This window comes from Homarus americanus, unplaced genomic scaffold (assembly GCF_018991925.1).
Source record: "Homarus americanus isolate GMGI-L3 unplaced genomic scaffold, GMGI_Hamer_2.0 scaffold41366, whole genome shotgun sequence".
Taxonomy (NCBI): domain Eukaryota; kingdom Metazoa; phylum Arthropoda; class Malacostraca; order Decapoda; family Nephropidae; genus Homarus; species Homarus americanus.
In genome coordinates, this window is record NW_024723541.1 from 5,353,660 (window position 1) to 5,367,999 (window position 14,340).

Sequence of the window (14,340 nt, forward strand, 5' to 3'; positions counted from 1 at the left end):
TACTACACTGGATCATATCATACTAGTTTGGATCATATCATACTAGATTGGATAATGTCATAGCAAGTGAAGTTTCATCCAATCGATCTTAGTAATAACTCTAGTTGTTCATCTAACTGTTCCATTGACGTAGTGCATGTGGGTGGTGGTGGGTGATATTTTTGGGGTGGGTGATTTTTTGGTGGGTATTTGGTGGGTGGTGGGCGGAGGTAGGTGGCACAGTGACAATGTGACTATGGTCGTATGGGACAGCAATCTCTCCAAATGTCCATTCCTATAAAAATTTCCCCGTTAGTTTTGAGGGGACTACAGGATGATTCTTCACCGTATTTCGTTCCTATGCACTCTCTCTCTCTCTCTCTCTCTCTCTCTCTCTCTCTCTCTCTCTCTCTCTCTCTCTCTCTCTCTCTCTCCCTCTCTCTCTCTCTCTCTCTCTCTCTCTCTCTCCTTATACTACATTAATATTAATTCCTTGTTTTTCTTACAGGATCAACTAGGGGTGCCTTCTAAACACATACACGTGGTGGGACACAGTCTGGGTGCACAGTTAGCTGGGTATACAGGAGAATACCTCAAGAGCCACGGTGCCATACTCGGTCGAATTACAGGTAAAGAGAGAGAGAGAGAGAGAGAGAGAAAGATATGTGACTATTCTTTTGACCAGACATAAAGAGGTCCTTAATTGAAAGTCATTAGATAAATTTCGCCTCTTAGTGTAAAAAATACAATCTGTGACGAAGCCTGCCACTTATCTGGCCATCCCGTGACGAAGCCTGCCACTAATCTGACCATCCTGTGATGTAGCCTACCACTTATCTGACCATCATGTAACGTAGCCTACCACTTAGCTGACCATCATGTAACGTAGCCTGCCACTAGTCTGACCATCCTGTGATGTAGCCTACCACTTATCTGACCATCATGTAACGTAGCCTACCACTTAGCTGACCATCATGTAACGTAGCCTGCCACTTATCTCACCATCCTGTGACGTAGCCTGCCACTTATCTGACCATCCTGTGACGTAGTCTGCCACTTACCTGACCATCATGTGGTGTAGCCTGCCACTTACTACACCATCCTGGGACGTAGCCTGCCACTTACTACACCATCCTGTGACGTAGCCTGCCACTTATCTGACCATCATGTGACGTAGCCTGCCACTTAGCTGACCATCATGTGACGTAGCCTGCCACTTATCTGACCATCATGTGACGTAGCCTACCACTTAGCTGACCATCCTGTGACGTAGCCTACCACTTATCTGCCCATCCTGTGACGTAACTTACCACTTAGCTGACCATCATGTGACGTAGCCTGCCACTTACCTGAACATCCTGTGACGTAGCCTACCACTTATCTGACCATCCTGTGACGTAGCCTACAACTTGTCTGACCATCATGTGACGCCTGTCACTTACCTGACCATCATGTGACGTAGCCTGCCACTTACTACACCATCCTGTGACGTAGCCTACCACTTATCTGACCATCCTGTGACGTAGCCTGCCACTTAGCTGACCATCCTCTGACGTAGCCTACCACTTAGCTGACCATCATGTGACGTAGCATACCACTTATCTGACTATCCTGTGACGTAGCCTACAACTTGTCTGACCATCATGTGACGTAGCCTGTCACTTATCTGACAATCCTGTGACGTAGCCTGCCACTTACTACACCATCCTGTGACGTAGCCTACCACTTACTACACCATCCTGTGACGTAGCCTGCCACTTACTACACCATCCTGTGACGTAGCCTGCCACTTACCTCACCAACCTGTGACGTAGCCTGCCACTTGCTACACCATCCTGTGACAACCTGCCACTTACTCAGCACCCTGTGACGTAGCCTGTCACTTACCTCACCATCTTGTGACGTAACCTGCTACTTACTACACCATCCTGTGACATAACCTGCCACTTACTCACCACCCTGTGACGTAGCCTGCCATCCTGTGACGTAGCCTGCCACTTACTACACCATCCTGTGACGTAGCCTGCGACTTACCTCATCATCATGTGACGTAGCCTGCCACTTACCTGACCATCATGTGAAGTAGCCTGCCATTTACTACACCATCCTGTGACGTAGCCTGCCAATTAGGTGACCATCCTGTGACGTAGCCTACCACTTAGCTGAAAAACCTTGTGACGTAGCATACCACTTATCTGACCATCCTGTGACGTAGCCTACAACTTGTCTGACCATCATGTAGCTGCCACCATCCTGTGACGTAGCCTACCACTTAGCTGACCATCATGTGACGTAGCATACCACTTGTCTGACCATCCTGTGACGTAGCCTACAACTTGTCTGACCATCATGTGACGTAGCCTGTCTTTTATCTGACCATCCTGTGACGTAGCCTGCCACTTACTACACCATCCTGTGACGTAGCCTGCCACTTACTACATCATCCTGTGACTTAGCCTGCCACTTACTACACCATCCTGTGACGTAGCCTGCCACTTACCTCACCAACCTGTGACGTAGCCTGCCACTTACTACACCATCCTGTGACAACCTGCCACTTACTCACACCCTGTGACGCCTGTCACTACACCATCCTGTGACGTAGCCTGCGACTTACCTCATCATCATGTGACGTAGCCTGCCACTTACCTCGCCATCATGTGGCGTAGCCTTCCACTTACTACACCATCCTATGACGTAGCCTACCACTTACCTCACCATCCTGTGACGTAGCCTGCTACTTACTACACCATCCTGTGACGTAGCCTACCACTTACCTCACCATCATGTGGCGTAGCCTGCCACTTACTACACCACCCTGTGACGTAGCCTGCCACTTACCTCATCATCATGTGACGTAGCCTGCCACTTACTACACCATCCTGTAGCCTTCCACTTACTACACCATCCTGTGACATAACCTGCCACTTACTCACCACCCTCTGACGTAGCCTGCCACTTACTACACCATCCTGTGACGTAGCCTGCCACTTACTACACTATCAGGGAGGTACTACCGCCTGGGAAGATATTTGAAGCATAATGTATTCTTTAATGGTAGACCCTGCTGTCATATGACATCACAAAAATTGTGACCAAGTCCCAGGTTGCTCATCTGACTTTCTGCCTCATTTACACACAATTGCAGGGTCTCAATTGTTTCTCTTACTATTGACAACACCACAAATATCACCATACTCACTCTTGATCTGTTCTATTCATTCTATTTTATTCTCCTATGTCGGTTGATATTAAAATTGAAGCGGGGCCTTCTCGGATGGGTCCCACTGGTCGGGAAGGTTGTGGACCCCAGGGCCGACCTGATCATCATCAAGTTACTGGGGCCTCAACTGACGTCACAGCGGTTTGCTGGGGGATCGGCTTTTTTCACACTTCATTTTTCCAACATTCGCGGCCTGAGATACCAATTTTCCTTCTGTGGAGCACCATCTATTAACCTCTTCCCCGACCTCTTACTACTTCAACTTCAACTGGCCACAGCCTCTTCACCCAAACTTTTTCAAGTCTCCAAATACAACCTTTGTACCTCTTTCCGTTCTAAGGGAGGTGTATGCGCTTACCGAAACACATGTACACCCATAGATCGACTCACTGATCTTGAATCTTCCCTTTTTGATGTTATCTGGCTCAAAATATCTCTTTCAACTGTGACTATTTTTCTTTGTTTCCTATACTGTTCTCCCAACTCACCAACTATTTGGAGCTCTTTGACTCTCTCACTTCTTACCATGAGTTGTTGCTATCCACACACCCCAACACCGAGATCCTCTACCGAGGGGATTTTAATGTACATCACAGAGAGTGGCTTGGCCCTGCAAGGGATGACCCAGGTGGAGACGAGGCGCTCTCGTTTTCCGTACTTAATGATTTGGAACAAATAATCAAACACCCTACACGCGTTCCTGATCGACACGATCAACTTGCTAACATTCTTGATCTTTGTTTTACCTGTAACCCCTCACACTATTCATACTCAATTTCTTCCCTCTTAGGGTCTTTTGATATTAATCTTATTTCTATAAAATCAAACTGGGTACGACCACCGCCCTCATCCCCTCTAAACGTCAACTATGGCACTATCGGAGGGCAAACTGTCAATCTTTGCGAGAATTCTTCACCGAATTTCCTTGGGATGAATGTTGTTTTTCCACTCGGGACGCCTCGGTATGTGCTGATAGCATTTGCTGGGGTTATATAGGGTTATATGAGTGCATTTATCCCATCTTCTACCAAAACTTTCATTTCACAATAATGGTTTGATCGCTCCTGCTCTCTTGCATGCAGGGTGAGAGATAGGGCATATCAAGCTATGAAACTATCTCCTTTTCCTATTACCCACACTTCTTTCATCATTTCTAGGAATCGTTGTAAGGCTATTCTTCGTAGGGCCAAGCTGAATTTTATAGAAAGAAAGACCGCTGTCCTGACTAATTCTTCCTCTAGTAAATCCTTCTGGTCCTTAACCTAAAACACCTGTAATAACTTCTGCACTCACTCTTTTCCGACCTGATAACTCTATAGCCAACTCTCCCCCTGAAAAAGCCAATTTCTTTGGCACCTTACTCTCCTCTAACTCCACCTTAGACGATTCGAACTCTATCCCTCCTACTTCTGCTCCTCCAACTGAACCCTGTGCACTTTCCTATAATCTCCACTCGTAGGGTTGCTGGTGTGTTATCCAGGCTGGATGTTAGTAAGGCGCATGGACCAAATGGAATACCTCCTCATGTTCTGAGGGAGTGTGCTGAAGTTCTGGCCCTTGTGCTTTCTCGCCTCTTTCGCATTTGCCTCAAAACACAAACTTTTCCTTCTTCTTGGAAACATGCCTTGTTTCAGCCCATCCCGAAGAAGAGTGACCATTCTAATCCCTCTAACTATCGCCCCATTGCCCTAACTTCATCCCTCTCTAAGATTTTCGAAACCATCTTGAACTCCCATTTTCTCTGTCACCTTGAATGCTTTTTTGTTGGATCACCAGTATGGCTTTCGCCAGGTGAGATCTACTGGTGATCTGCTCTCCTACTGCACCCATCTTTGGTCAGCCTCTCTTAGGGATTATGGGGAAACTTTCGTCGTTGCCCTCGACATCTCCAACGCATTTGACAGGGTATGGCACAAGTCTTTGCTTTCTAAATTTCCTTCTTATTGTTTCTCTCCCCCACTTTGTACTCTAATCTCTAGCTTCCTTGAGAACCGATACATGGCAGTTGTTGTCGAGGGATCGATCTCTCGTTCTTTCTCTACCAGTAGTGGTGTCCCACAGAGTTCTGTTCTTTCACCTACTCTCTTTCTTCTTTTTATCAATGATTTACTTCACACTACAACTAATTCTATCCATTCTTACGCTGATGATTCAACTCTTCACTCTTCCTCACATTTTCCCCTTCCCCTTAACTTCCAAACTAGATCTGTTTCTATAGCTGATATCATTGCATCTATCAATGCAGATCTGTGCAGCATCTCTTAAGAGGGAGGTAGAAACTTCGTTAAATTAAATAGTAATAAAACTCAGTATTTACCAATTACACTTTCCAAATAAGATGATCTCCCACCAATCACATTTCAGGACGCTATCATTCTGCCAAATTCTTTAATAAATATGATAGGCCTCACCATTTCCTTTAACCTGGCATGGAAGCCACGCTTCCTCAACATTACTAAAGCTGCCTTCCGAAAGCTGGGAATGCTGTGTAGATGCCGTAGCTACTTCACTCCTGAGCAGTTGCTCCAAGTATGTAAGGGATTCATTCGTCCTAACTTGGAGTATTGCTCTCATATCTGGGGTGGCTCTTCTTCTGTCCAACTGTTAGATAGGGTGGAATCAAAGGCATTCCGTCTTATTTACTCTCCTCCTTTAGTTGACAATCTTTTTTCCCTTTCTCTTCGCCGCAATGTTGCTCACAAACTCTCTTTTACAAGTACTTTAACGGGCAATGTTCGATGGATTTGGCTTTCAGTGGCCTACAAGGCCGTGGGCTCGTAACACTCATCTTGCCCTCGGTGCCCACCTTTTCTGTGTGGGTGTCGGTCATACTAGAATAATCCGTTATAGTATTTCCTTCTTTCCTCACACAGTCAAACTGTGGAGTACTCTGCCTTCTTCTGTGTTTCCACACTCATACAATCTGTCTCACTGTGACCTTGCCTGCCACTTACTACACTAATTATACAATTAACCAAACTAACATCACATGCCACTGAGGCGGACTTGATATGCTAAATTTCCTAATCCAATAATGCTATTTAACCTGCCCTGAACATGAGGCACTTAACCCAATATAACCTTCACTTAATCTAGCATAACCTCTAACCTAACTTTTTATTCCACTTACTAACTACTTAGTATGACCTACCACTGAACCTAATAATGACCTACCACTTAACCTTGTATGACCTGCCACCTCTCCTAACATATTGTACCACTTAACCTAACATGGACTGCCATCTAACCTAACTTACTTCTTAACTTAACGTAACCTGCTAATTCATCCAATATAACCTGATACTTAAATAATCCTAAACCGAAATGACCTGTTTTATGACCTAACCTGACCTGACTTGACCTAACCTGACTTGACTTGACTTGACTTACAGGTTTGGACCCAGCCGAGCCGTATTTTGAAGGGACGGACCCGGTGGTGAGACTTGACCCAACAGACGCCGAGTTAGTGGACGTCATACATACGGACGCTGGACCTATTATAACTGGTGGTAAGTACAGCCCTGGAGAGGGGGGGGGGTCATACCTATGTCGGATCACCTGAAGATAAGCCCTCCGTTTATTTAACCTTGCGATAAACCACAGTAACGCTAACCTAACCTAACCTAACATAAACAAATTTAGCCCCTCCCACCCAGGAAAAATTAAGGTGTCTAATCATTGAGTAAAATTAGCAGGGGTAGCTAATCTTCAGGTGATAAATTAGCAGGGGTGTCTAATCTTCAGGTGATAAATTAGCAGGGGTGGCTAATCTTCAGGTGATAAATTAGCAGGGGTGGCTAATCTTCAGGTGATAAATTAGCAGGGATGGCTAATTTTCAGGTGATATATGTTTTTCTTTGTGTTTTAATTGTCGCTTCAATTTTCACTTCATTTATCGTATTTTCTTATTGTTGACTAATAATTTAATAAAGCCTTCGACAGAGTCTCCCAAGAAAGACTAACACGTAAAGTAGACGCTCATGCAATAGGAGGAGATGTTCTAAAATGGATTAGGGCGTGGTTACACGACAGGAAACAGAGTGTCAACATTAACGGCACTATAATCCGATTGAGGTAACGTCACTAGTGGAGTACCCGAGGCTCAGTTAGTACTTGGACCATTACTAATTACTAAAGACATAAACGACACAGATAAAGGTATAGACAGCAACATAAGTAAATTTTCTAAGGACACTAAAATAGGGCGTGTAATTAAATCTGATGAGGAGTCTACGAAACTACAGGAAGATATAAAAAAGATTTGTGGATGGTCTGAAAAATGGCAGATGAAATTTAATGTGGACAAATGTAGTTACTTAGACTAGGAGACTTAAACAGAGAAACCAGATATCAGATGAACAAAGTTAATACAGAGAAATCCGACTGTGAGAAAGATTTAGGAGTAATGCTAAATAGGAATCTTAAACCAAGACAACAATATGTATTTACTCGAAACAAGGCTAATAAAGTACTTGGGTTCATACAAAGGAGTGTTAGTTACAAAACTAGCAACGTCATCCTAAAACTATATCTTGCGCTTGTGAGTCCTCACTTGGATTACGCAGTTCAATTCTGGTGACCGCATTACAGAACGGATATAGAATCCTTGGAAAGAATTCAGAGGAGAATGACAAAGCTAATCCCAGGCATTAGGAACCTTGAGTACAGACACAGGTTAAAGCATCTTAATTTGCACTCCCTCGAGAGACGTAGAGTGAGGGGCAATATGATAGAGGTGTATAAATGGAAGTCAGGGCTAAACAAAGGTGATGTTACAAAGGTACTCAGACTATTCAGGAGTGATTTCGTAACAATAGTTTTAGATTAGACAAATTTAGATTTAGGCGCACTGGGACAGTAACCCAACACAAATACAAAAAGCTCCCATGGAAACTCTGAACTAAATGACCATATATATTCTTAGGTATAGGTCACTCACAATTATATTAATATATGAGAAAATATTTTGTGAGAGTTGGACCAGTGTTAATGATACAAAAAATAAATATGATTATTCCTTATCTTACATATTTACATGTATTATGTACAAAAACACTCCTATCCAAGAATACTTAGGGCCAATACTTGTACGACCTGGGTAAATACCATTACAAGAAAGAATACAAAAATTATTTAACACTAACACAAACACTTAGGGCAACTCTAAGGGCAAAATCCTATATTAACCTGGCAAATACAAGTCTTAACCGCATACACAGCAGCAACCAGAATCCCCACATACATAGGATCCCCTGAACGCCCCCCCCCCCCTCCGGTGCACCTCAGATAGAAGCAAGGAGGCAGTGGAAGGAAAAACCTGAACCTGTCTAGCCGTTCCCCGTCTCCCGGCGTAAACATCAAAAACAAAAGAACATCGATATCCACAGCGTTCCCAACACGTACCCCTATAATCATTAATACCATCCTAAATATATCATCATACTTTATCCCCCAATATAAGAGTGCATAAAACAATGAAATAATACACAGATCAAGTTATGAAATAATAAAAGAATATTTACAATAATATAAAGAAAACATTAAGTCATGTAACTTATATTAATGACAGAAATAGCCCAATGAAAATAACCTTAATCCAAGTGCCGAATGGGGTCCCATCAAAGCTGTCATCACAAAACCTACAACGAGACCCGAAGCCAGATCAAAAGAAAACACCAAGATTTGTTTGACAAAAACGACCTGGAAATCGAAGTACTCGTCAATAGTAAACATGCTGCTCTCACTGACGGGCAGAACAAACTTAAGTCTTGGACCAAAGCGGAGAAGAAAGCGAGGTCCAGCACGAACTTGGCAAACTAACGAACGATTGGTGGAAAATATAGCATGTGAAATGCAAAAAAAAATGCAGATTAACACAAGATGCGTGAATTTTTTAAATCTGCTATAACAATATATGGCCCAACTACTTATGGCATGGCCTCCTTCCTCTCTCATCCGACGGTAAATCCCTAATTAAAAACAAAGAAGGCATCCGTCAGCACTAGAAAGAGCACTACCATTCGCTGCTCAACCGAAACACCCGTGTGGATGTCTTAACTATTTTGCAGGCTCCTCAGCACCCAGTGCTAACCCACCTCTATCCTTCATCCCTGGATGAGGTAGCTACTGTCATCAAGCAGATGGAAAATAACAAAGCCATAGAGCCTGATGGAATCCCCGCCGAGGTGTAAAAAGGATAAGAGCCTCTGCTTACCAGCTGTCTTCACTCTCTCTTGGAAAATACCTTTATATGGGAGAAGGGGGAAATCCCCCAAGTTCTTAAAGACGCCTCGATCGTCAATATTTATAAGAACAAGGGAGACCGGTCAGAGTGTGGTAACTACCGCGGGATCTCACTGCTGTTCGTAGCTGGTAAGATTACAGCCCGAGTCTCCCTAAACAGACTACTTCCTGAGGCGGAAAACATCTTCCCAGAATCTCAATGTGGCTTTAGACCATCAAGTGGCACCACTGACATGATCTTTACTGCCCGCCAAATATAGAAAAAAGTACAGAGAACATGGTCGTGACTTGTATACAACCTCCATTGACCTTAATAAGGCCTCCGATTTGGTCAACAGGGAAGCCGTCTGGCAGACCCTCAGTCGTTTTGGCTGCTCACCAAAATTCATTGTCATCGTGAGGTAACTTAACGATGGCATGAACGGCAGTGTCCTACACAATGGCATCCAGTCTGAGTTCTTCTTCATTGAAACCGGGGTTAAACAAGGGTGTGTACTGGCACCAGCTATCTTTTCTATTTTCTTGGCTGCCTTCCCTACTTGTGCCAGTGCCAGTTTAGCCGGCAGTATGGACATCCAGTACCGGATGAAGGGATTTTTCAATAAAAGACGTGTATCGAGCAGTAGTCCTCCCCACCCTGTTGTATGGCAGCGAGACATGGGTCACATACCGGAGACACCTTAAGGCACTTGAAAACTTTCACTATCGTAGTCTACGTTCCATCCTCTGAGTTCGCTGGGAAAACAAGAGAACAAATGCCAGTATGCTTAAAAACAACAACTGTAGGAGCATCGAGGCTACCATTATCCATGAAAAACTTCGTTGAACTGGCCATGTTACCCTCATGGACGACAGTAGACTGCCAAAGCAGCTACTTTACAGTCACCTAACGAATTGCAAGCGTAATGCTGGCGGACAAACAACGGAAATGGTATCATGATAGTCTTAAGACAAACCTGAAAAAAATGTCAAATCGACCCCCTCATCTGGGAGACGATTTCTCCACACCGTAACGTTTGGAGAGGCACCACACGAGAAGGTGTCAATACTTTTGAGTTAGCCCAACTGCATAACGAGGCAGACAAGTACCAGCGTCGGAAAGACGTTACTGCAACCCCTCCCGCACTAGATGAAGCACTCCACATGTTCAGCGTATCGGCCTCTCGAGCCAGCTCAGAGCTCACCAACGAAGGTATGATCCTTAATAAGTCACATCATTCTATCATAGATGGATGATCGTCATACTCGATTCCAAGTGACTGCAAAGTAGTAGTAATAGTAGTAGTAGTGTCTGTGGTACCGTCTTAAATAATACTAATGATGCTAGTACACGTGTCTTTGTCTTCCTCTTATAGCTTTTATGTAATTATATAGGTCTGTGGTGTAGAGGATTGTTGGTTCTAGAAGCACATTGAAGGACACTGAGTGAAGAGATGATATGGACTGTACCAGAATAATTGTATTCACCGTCTCTTAGTGTTTGTGACACCACTTGAGTATGTTGAGTGACACCACTGGTCTACAAAATTATGATCTCTTATATTCTCATTTAATTGTATATAGAGACTGTTAGGAGGTAACCACTGTTCAGACTTCACAGAAGCGTATGAGTTTAAAGCACCAGCAGTATCTTATGACTGATTTAACCCCCCGCCACTGTGGAGGCGTTGGAGTTCGTAACTTAACCAATCCCCCTTGAGTACAAGCAACTTGCACCAAGGATCCTGTGATGTGTGCTGGCTGTATGTAATGTCTAATTGATAAATAATATTGAAACATGAAATCGAATGTAGTGTCCAGTATATAACATTAAAACATGCATATCCACACTGTCTAGACCAGGGATGCCCAATCAGTGATATGCAGGCCGAATCTGGCCCGCAAAACAATTTCTATACGACCCCCTTCCATAAATGAAGCAGGAACGTGCGATATACGATTTTGTTTTAATATGTTTAACTTTAAGCATTAATTTCTTGTAATATTATACCGTCTTTGTTTGATTCAAATACCTAATTATATAGTGCTATAAAGTATCCGATATTTGCTTCAACTGACACCATTCGCACAGTTGTTTGGCCCCAAGTACTGCTAGACATAGTTTGACCTCTTGCAGAATAGGTTGAGCACCACTAGTCTAATCTAACTGATTGGTACAAAGATAATTGTCTCCAAAACACTGGCTTAAAATTAGACAAACTGAAAAAATAATGGATATAATATCACTCGGGTGAATATACAAATAAAAAAGCTGCATACATTAAGAGAGAGAGAGAGAAAATAACTGCCTACTCATACTTGTACAGAACTGCGATCCTTTTTACGGACCTTTGGATAATTTTTACAGACCTTGAGATCCTTTTTACAGACCTTTGGATAATTTTTACAGACCTTTGGATAATTTTTACAGGCCTTGGGATCCTTTTTACAGACCTTGGGATTCTTCAGCAGACCTAGGGAATATTTCAACATACTTTTGTGATCCTCTTACAGACCCTGGGATCCTTTTTACAGACCTTGGGATTCTTCAGCACACATAGGGAATCTTTCAACAGACCTAGGGAATCCTTCAACACATCTTTGGATCATTTTACAGACCTTGAGATCCTTTAACAGACTTAAGGATTCTTTTAATATACCTTGGGAATCCTTCAACATGCCTTGGGAATCCTTTTACAGACCTTGGGATCCGTTTTACAGACCTTGGGATTCTTCAGCAGACCTAGGGAATCTTTCAACAGACCTTGGGAATCCTTCAACATATCTTGGGAATCCTTCAACATACCTTGGGAATCCTTCAACATACCTTGGGAATCCTTTTGCAGACCTTGGGATCCTTTCACAGATTTGGGATCCTTCCTTACTCATGTCTCCACCAACAGGTTTAGGAATACTTCAACCATCCGGCCATTTTGACTTCTACCCCAATGGAGGTGTGAGAATGCCTGGGTGTGGCGCCCACTTTGTTGATGCGGTGGCCAAGGAACAGGGCAACATTCCTTACGGTAAGGTCATCACTAGTATGATAAGGTTATCACTAGTATGATAAGGTCATCACTAGTATGATAAGGTCATCACTAAAATGTTAAGGTCATCACTTGTATGTTAAGTCATTACTAGTATGTTTAAGTCATCACTAATATGTTAATTCCTCACTGTTATGTTAAGTCATAACTAGAATGTTAAGTCATCAATAGTATGCAAAGGTCATCACTAAAATGCCAAGGTTATCACTAGTATGTTAAGTCATCACGAGTATGAAAAGTCATCACTTGTACGTAAAGTCATCACTAGTATGTAAAGTTATCAATACAATAGTATGTAAGGTCATCATTAAATGTCAAGGTCATCACTTGTATGTTGAGTCATCAATAGAATGTTAAATCATCACTGGTATGTTAAGTCATCACTAGTATGTAAAATCATCACTAGTATATAAAGTTATCACTACAATAATTTGTAAAGTCATCACTCGTATGCTAAGGTCATCATCAAAATGACATGGTCATCTCTAGTATGTTAAAGTCATCACTAAAATTTCAATGTCATTATTAGTATGTTAAGTCACCACTAGTATGTTAAGTCATCAATCATCACTAGTATTTTAAGTCATTAAGCGTATGCTAAGATCATCACTAAACTGTCAAGGTCGTCTCTAGTATGTTAAGTCATCACGAGTATGCTTAAGTCATCACTAGCATATCAAGGTCATCAGTAGTATGTTAAGTCATCATTGGTATGTTAAGTTATCACTAGTGTGTTAAATCATCACTTGTATGTTAAGTCATCATTAGTATGTTAAGTCATCACTAGTGTGCTAAGTCAACAATAGTATGTTAAGTCACAACTAGTATGGTAAGTCATCACTGGTATGTAAGTCATCACCAGTATGTTGAGTCATCACTCGTATGTTGAGTCATCACTTGTATGTAAGTAATCACTAGTGTGTTAAGTCATTACTAGTATGTTGAGTCATCACTAGTATTCTAAGATCATCACTAAAATGTTAAGGTCATCACTAGTATCTTAAGTTATCACTAGTATGTTAATTCATCATTAGTATGTTAACTCATCACCAGTATGTCAAGGTCAATACTAGTATATTGAGTCATTACTAGTATTCTAAGATCATCACTAAAATGTTAAGGTCATCACTAGTATCTTAAGTTATCACTAGTATGTTAATCCATCATTAGTATGTTAACTCATCACTCGTATGTCAAGGTCAATACTAGTATGTTGAGTCATCACAAGTATGTTAAGTCATCACTAGAATGTTGAGCCATCACTGGTATGTTAAGTTATCACCAGTATGTTAAGTCACCACTAGTGTGTTAAGTCACCACTAGTATGTTGAGTCATCACTAGTATGTCAAAGTCATCACTAAAATGTCAGTGTCATCATTATTATGTCAAGTCATCACTAGTATGTTGAGTCATCACCAGTATGTTTAGTCATCACTAGTATGTCAAAGTCATCCCTAAAATGTCAATGTCATCATTATTATGTTAAATCATCACTAAGAACATAAGAACAAAAGAATTGTGGAAACTGCAGCGGGCCTATTGGCCCATACTGGGCAGTACCGTTTACACCCAACCCCTATTGCTCATATAAGCATCCAACATATGTTTGAAGCTATTCAGCGTGTTCGAGTTAATGATGATATTTGGTAACTTGTTACATTCATCCACTACTCTGTTTCCAAACCAGTGTTTACCTATTTCCCGCCTAAATCTAAATTTGTCTAACTTAAAACCATTGTTATGAGTTCGCTCCTGGTTGGATAGTTTGAGTACCTTTGTAATGTCCCGTGTGTTTAGCCCTGACTTCCATTTATACACCTCTATCAGGTCGCCCCTCGCTCTACGTCTCTCGAGGGAATGCAAATTAA

The 14,340-nt window shown here is 42.3% G+C and overlaps 1 protein-coding gene across 1 annotated transcript in view; it reads left to right on the forward strand.

The window, feature by feature from the left end:
• Positions 1-463: 463 nt before the first annotated feature.
• LOC121863643 overlaps positions 464-14,340 on the forward strand; it is a gene marked incomplete at its 5' end in the record, with an annotated part of 63,850 nt that continues 49,973 nt past the window's right edge. Inside the window, 5 exons of the mRNA XM_042362397.1 lie at positions 464-608; positions 6,595-6,711; positions 10,527-10,637; positions 11,009-11,021; positions 11,960-12,450. Of these exons, the coding sequence (XP_042218331.1) occupies positions 464-608; positions 6,595-6,711; positions 10,527-10,637; positions 11,009-11,021; positions 11,960-12,450 (877 nt within the window). The remainder of the gene's footprint in view (positions 609-6,594; positions 6,712-10,526; positions 10,638-11,008; positions 11,022-11,959; positions 12,451-14,340) is intronic.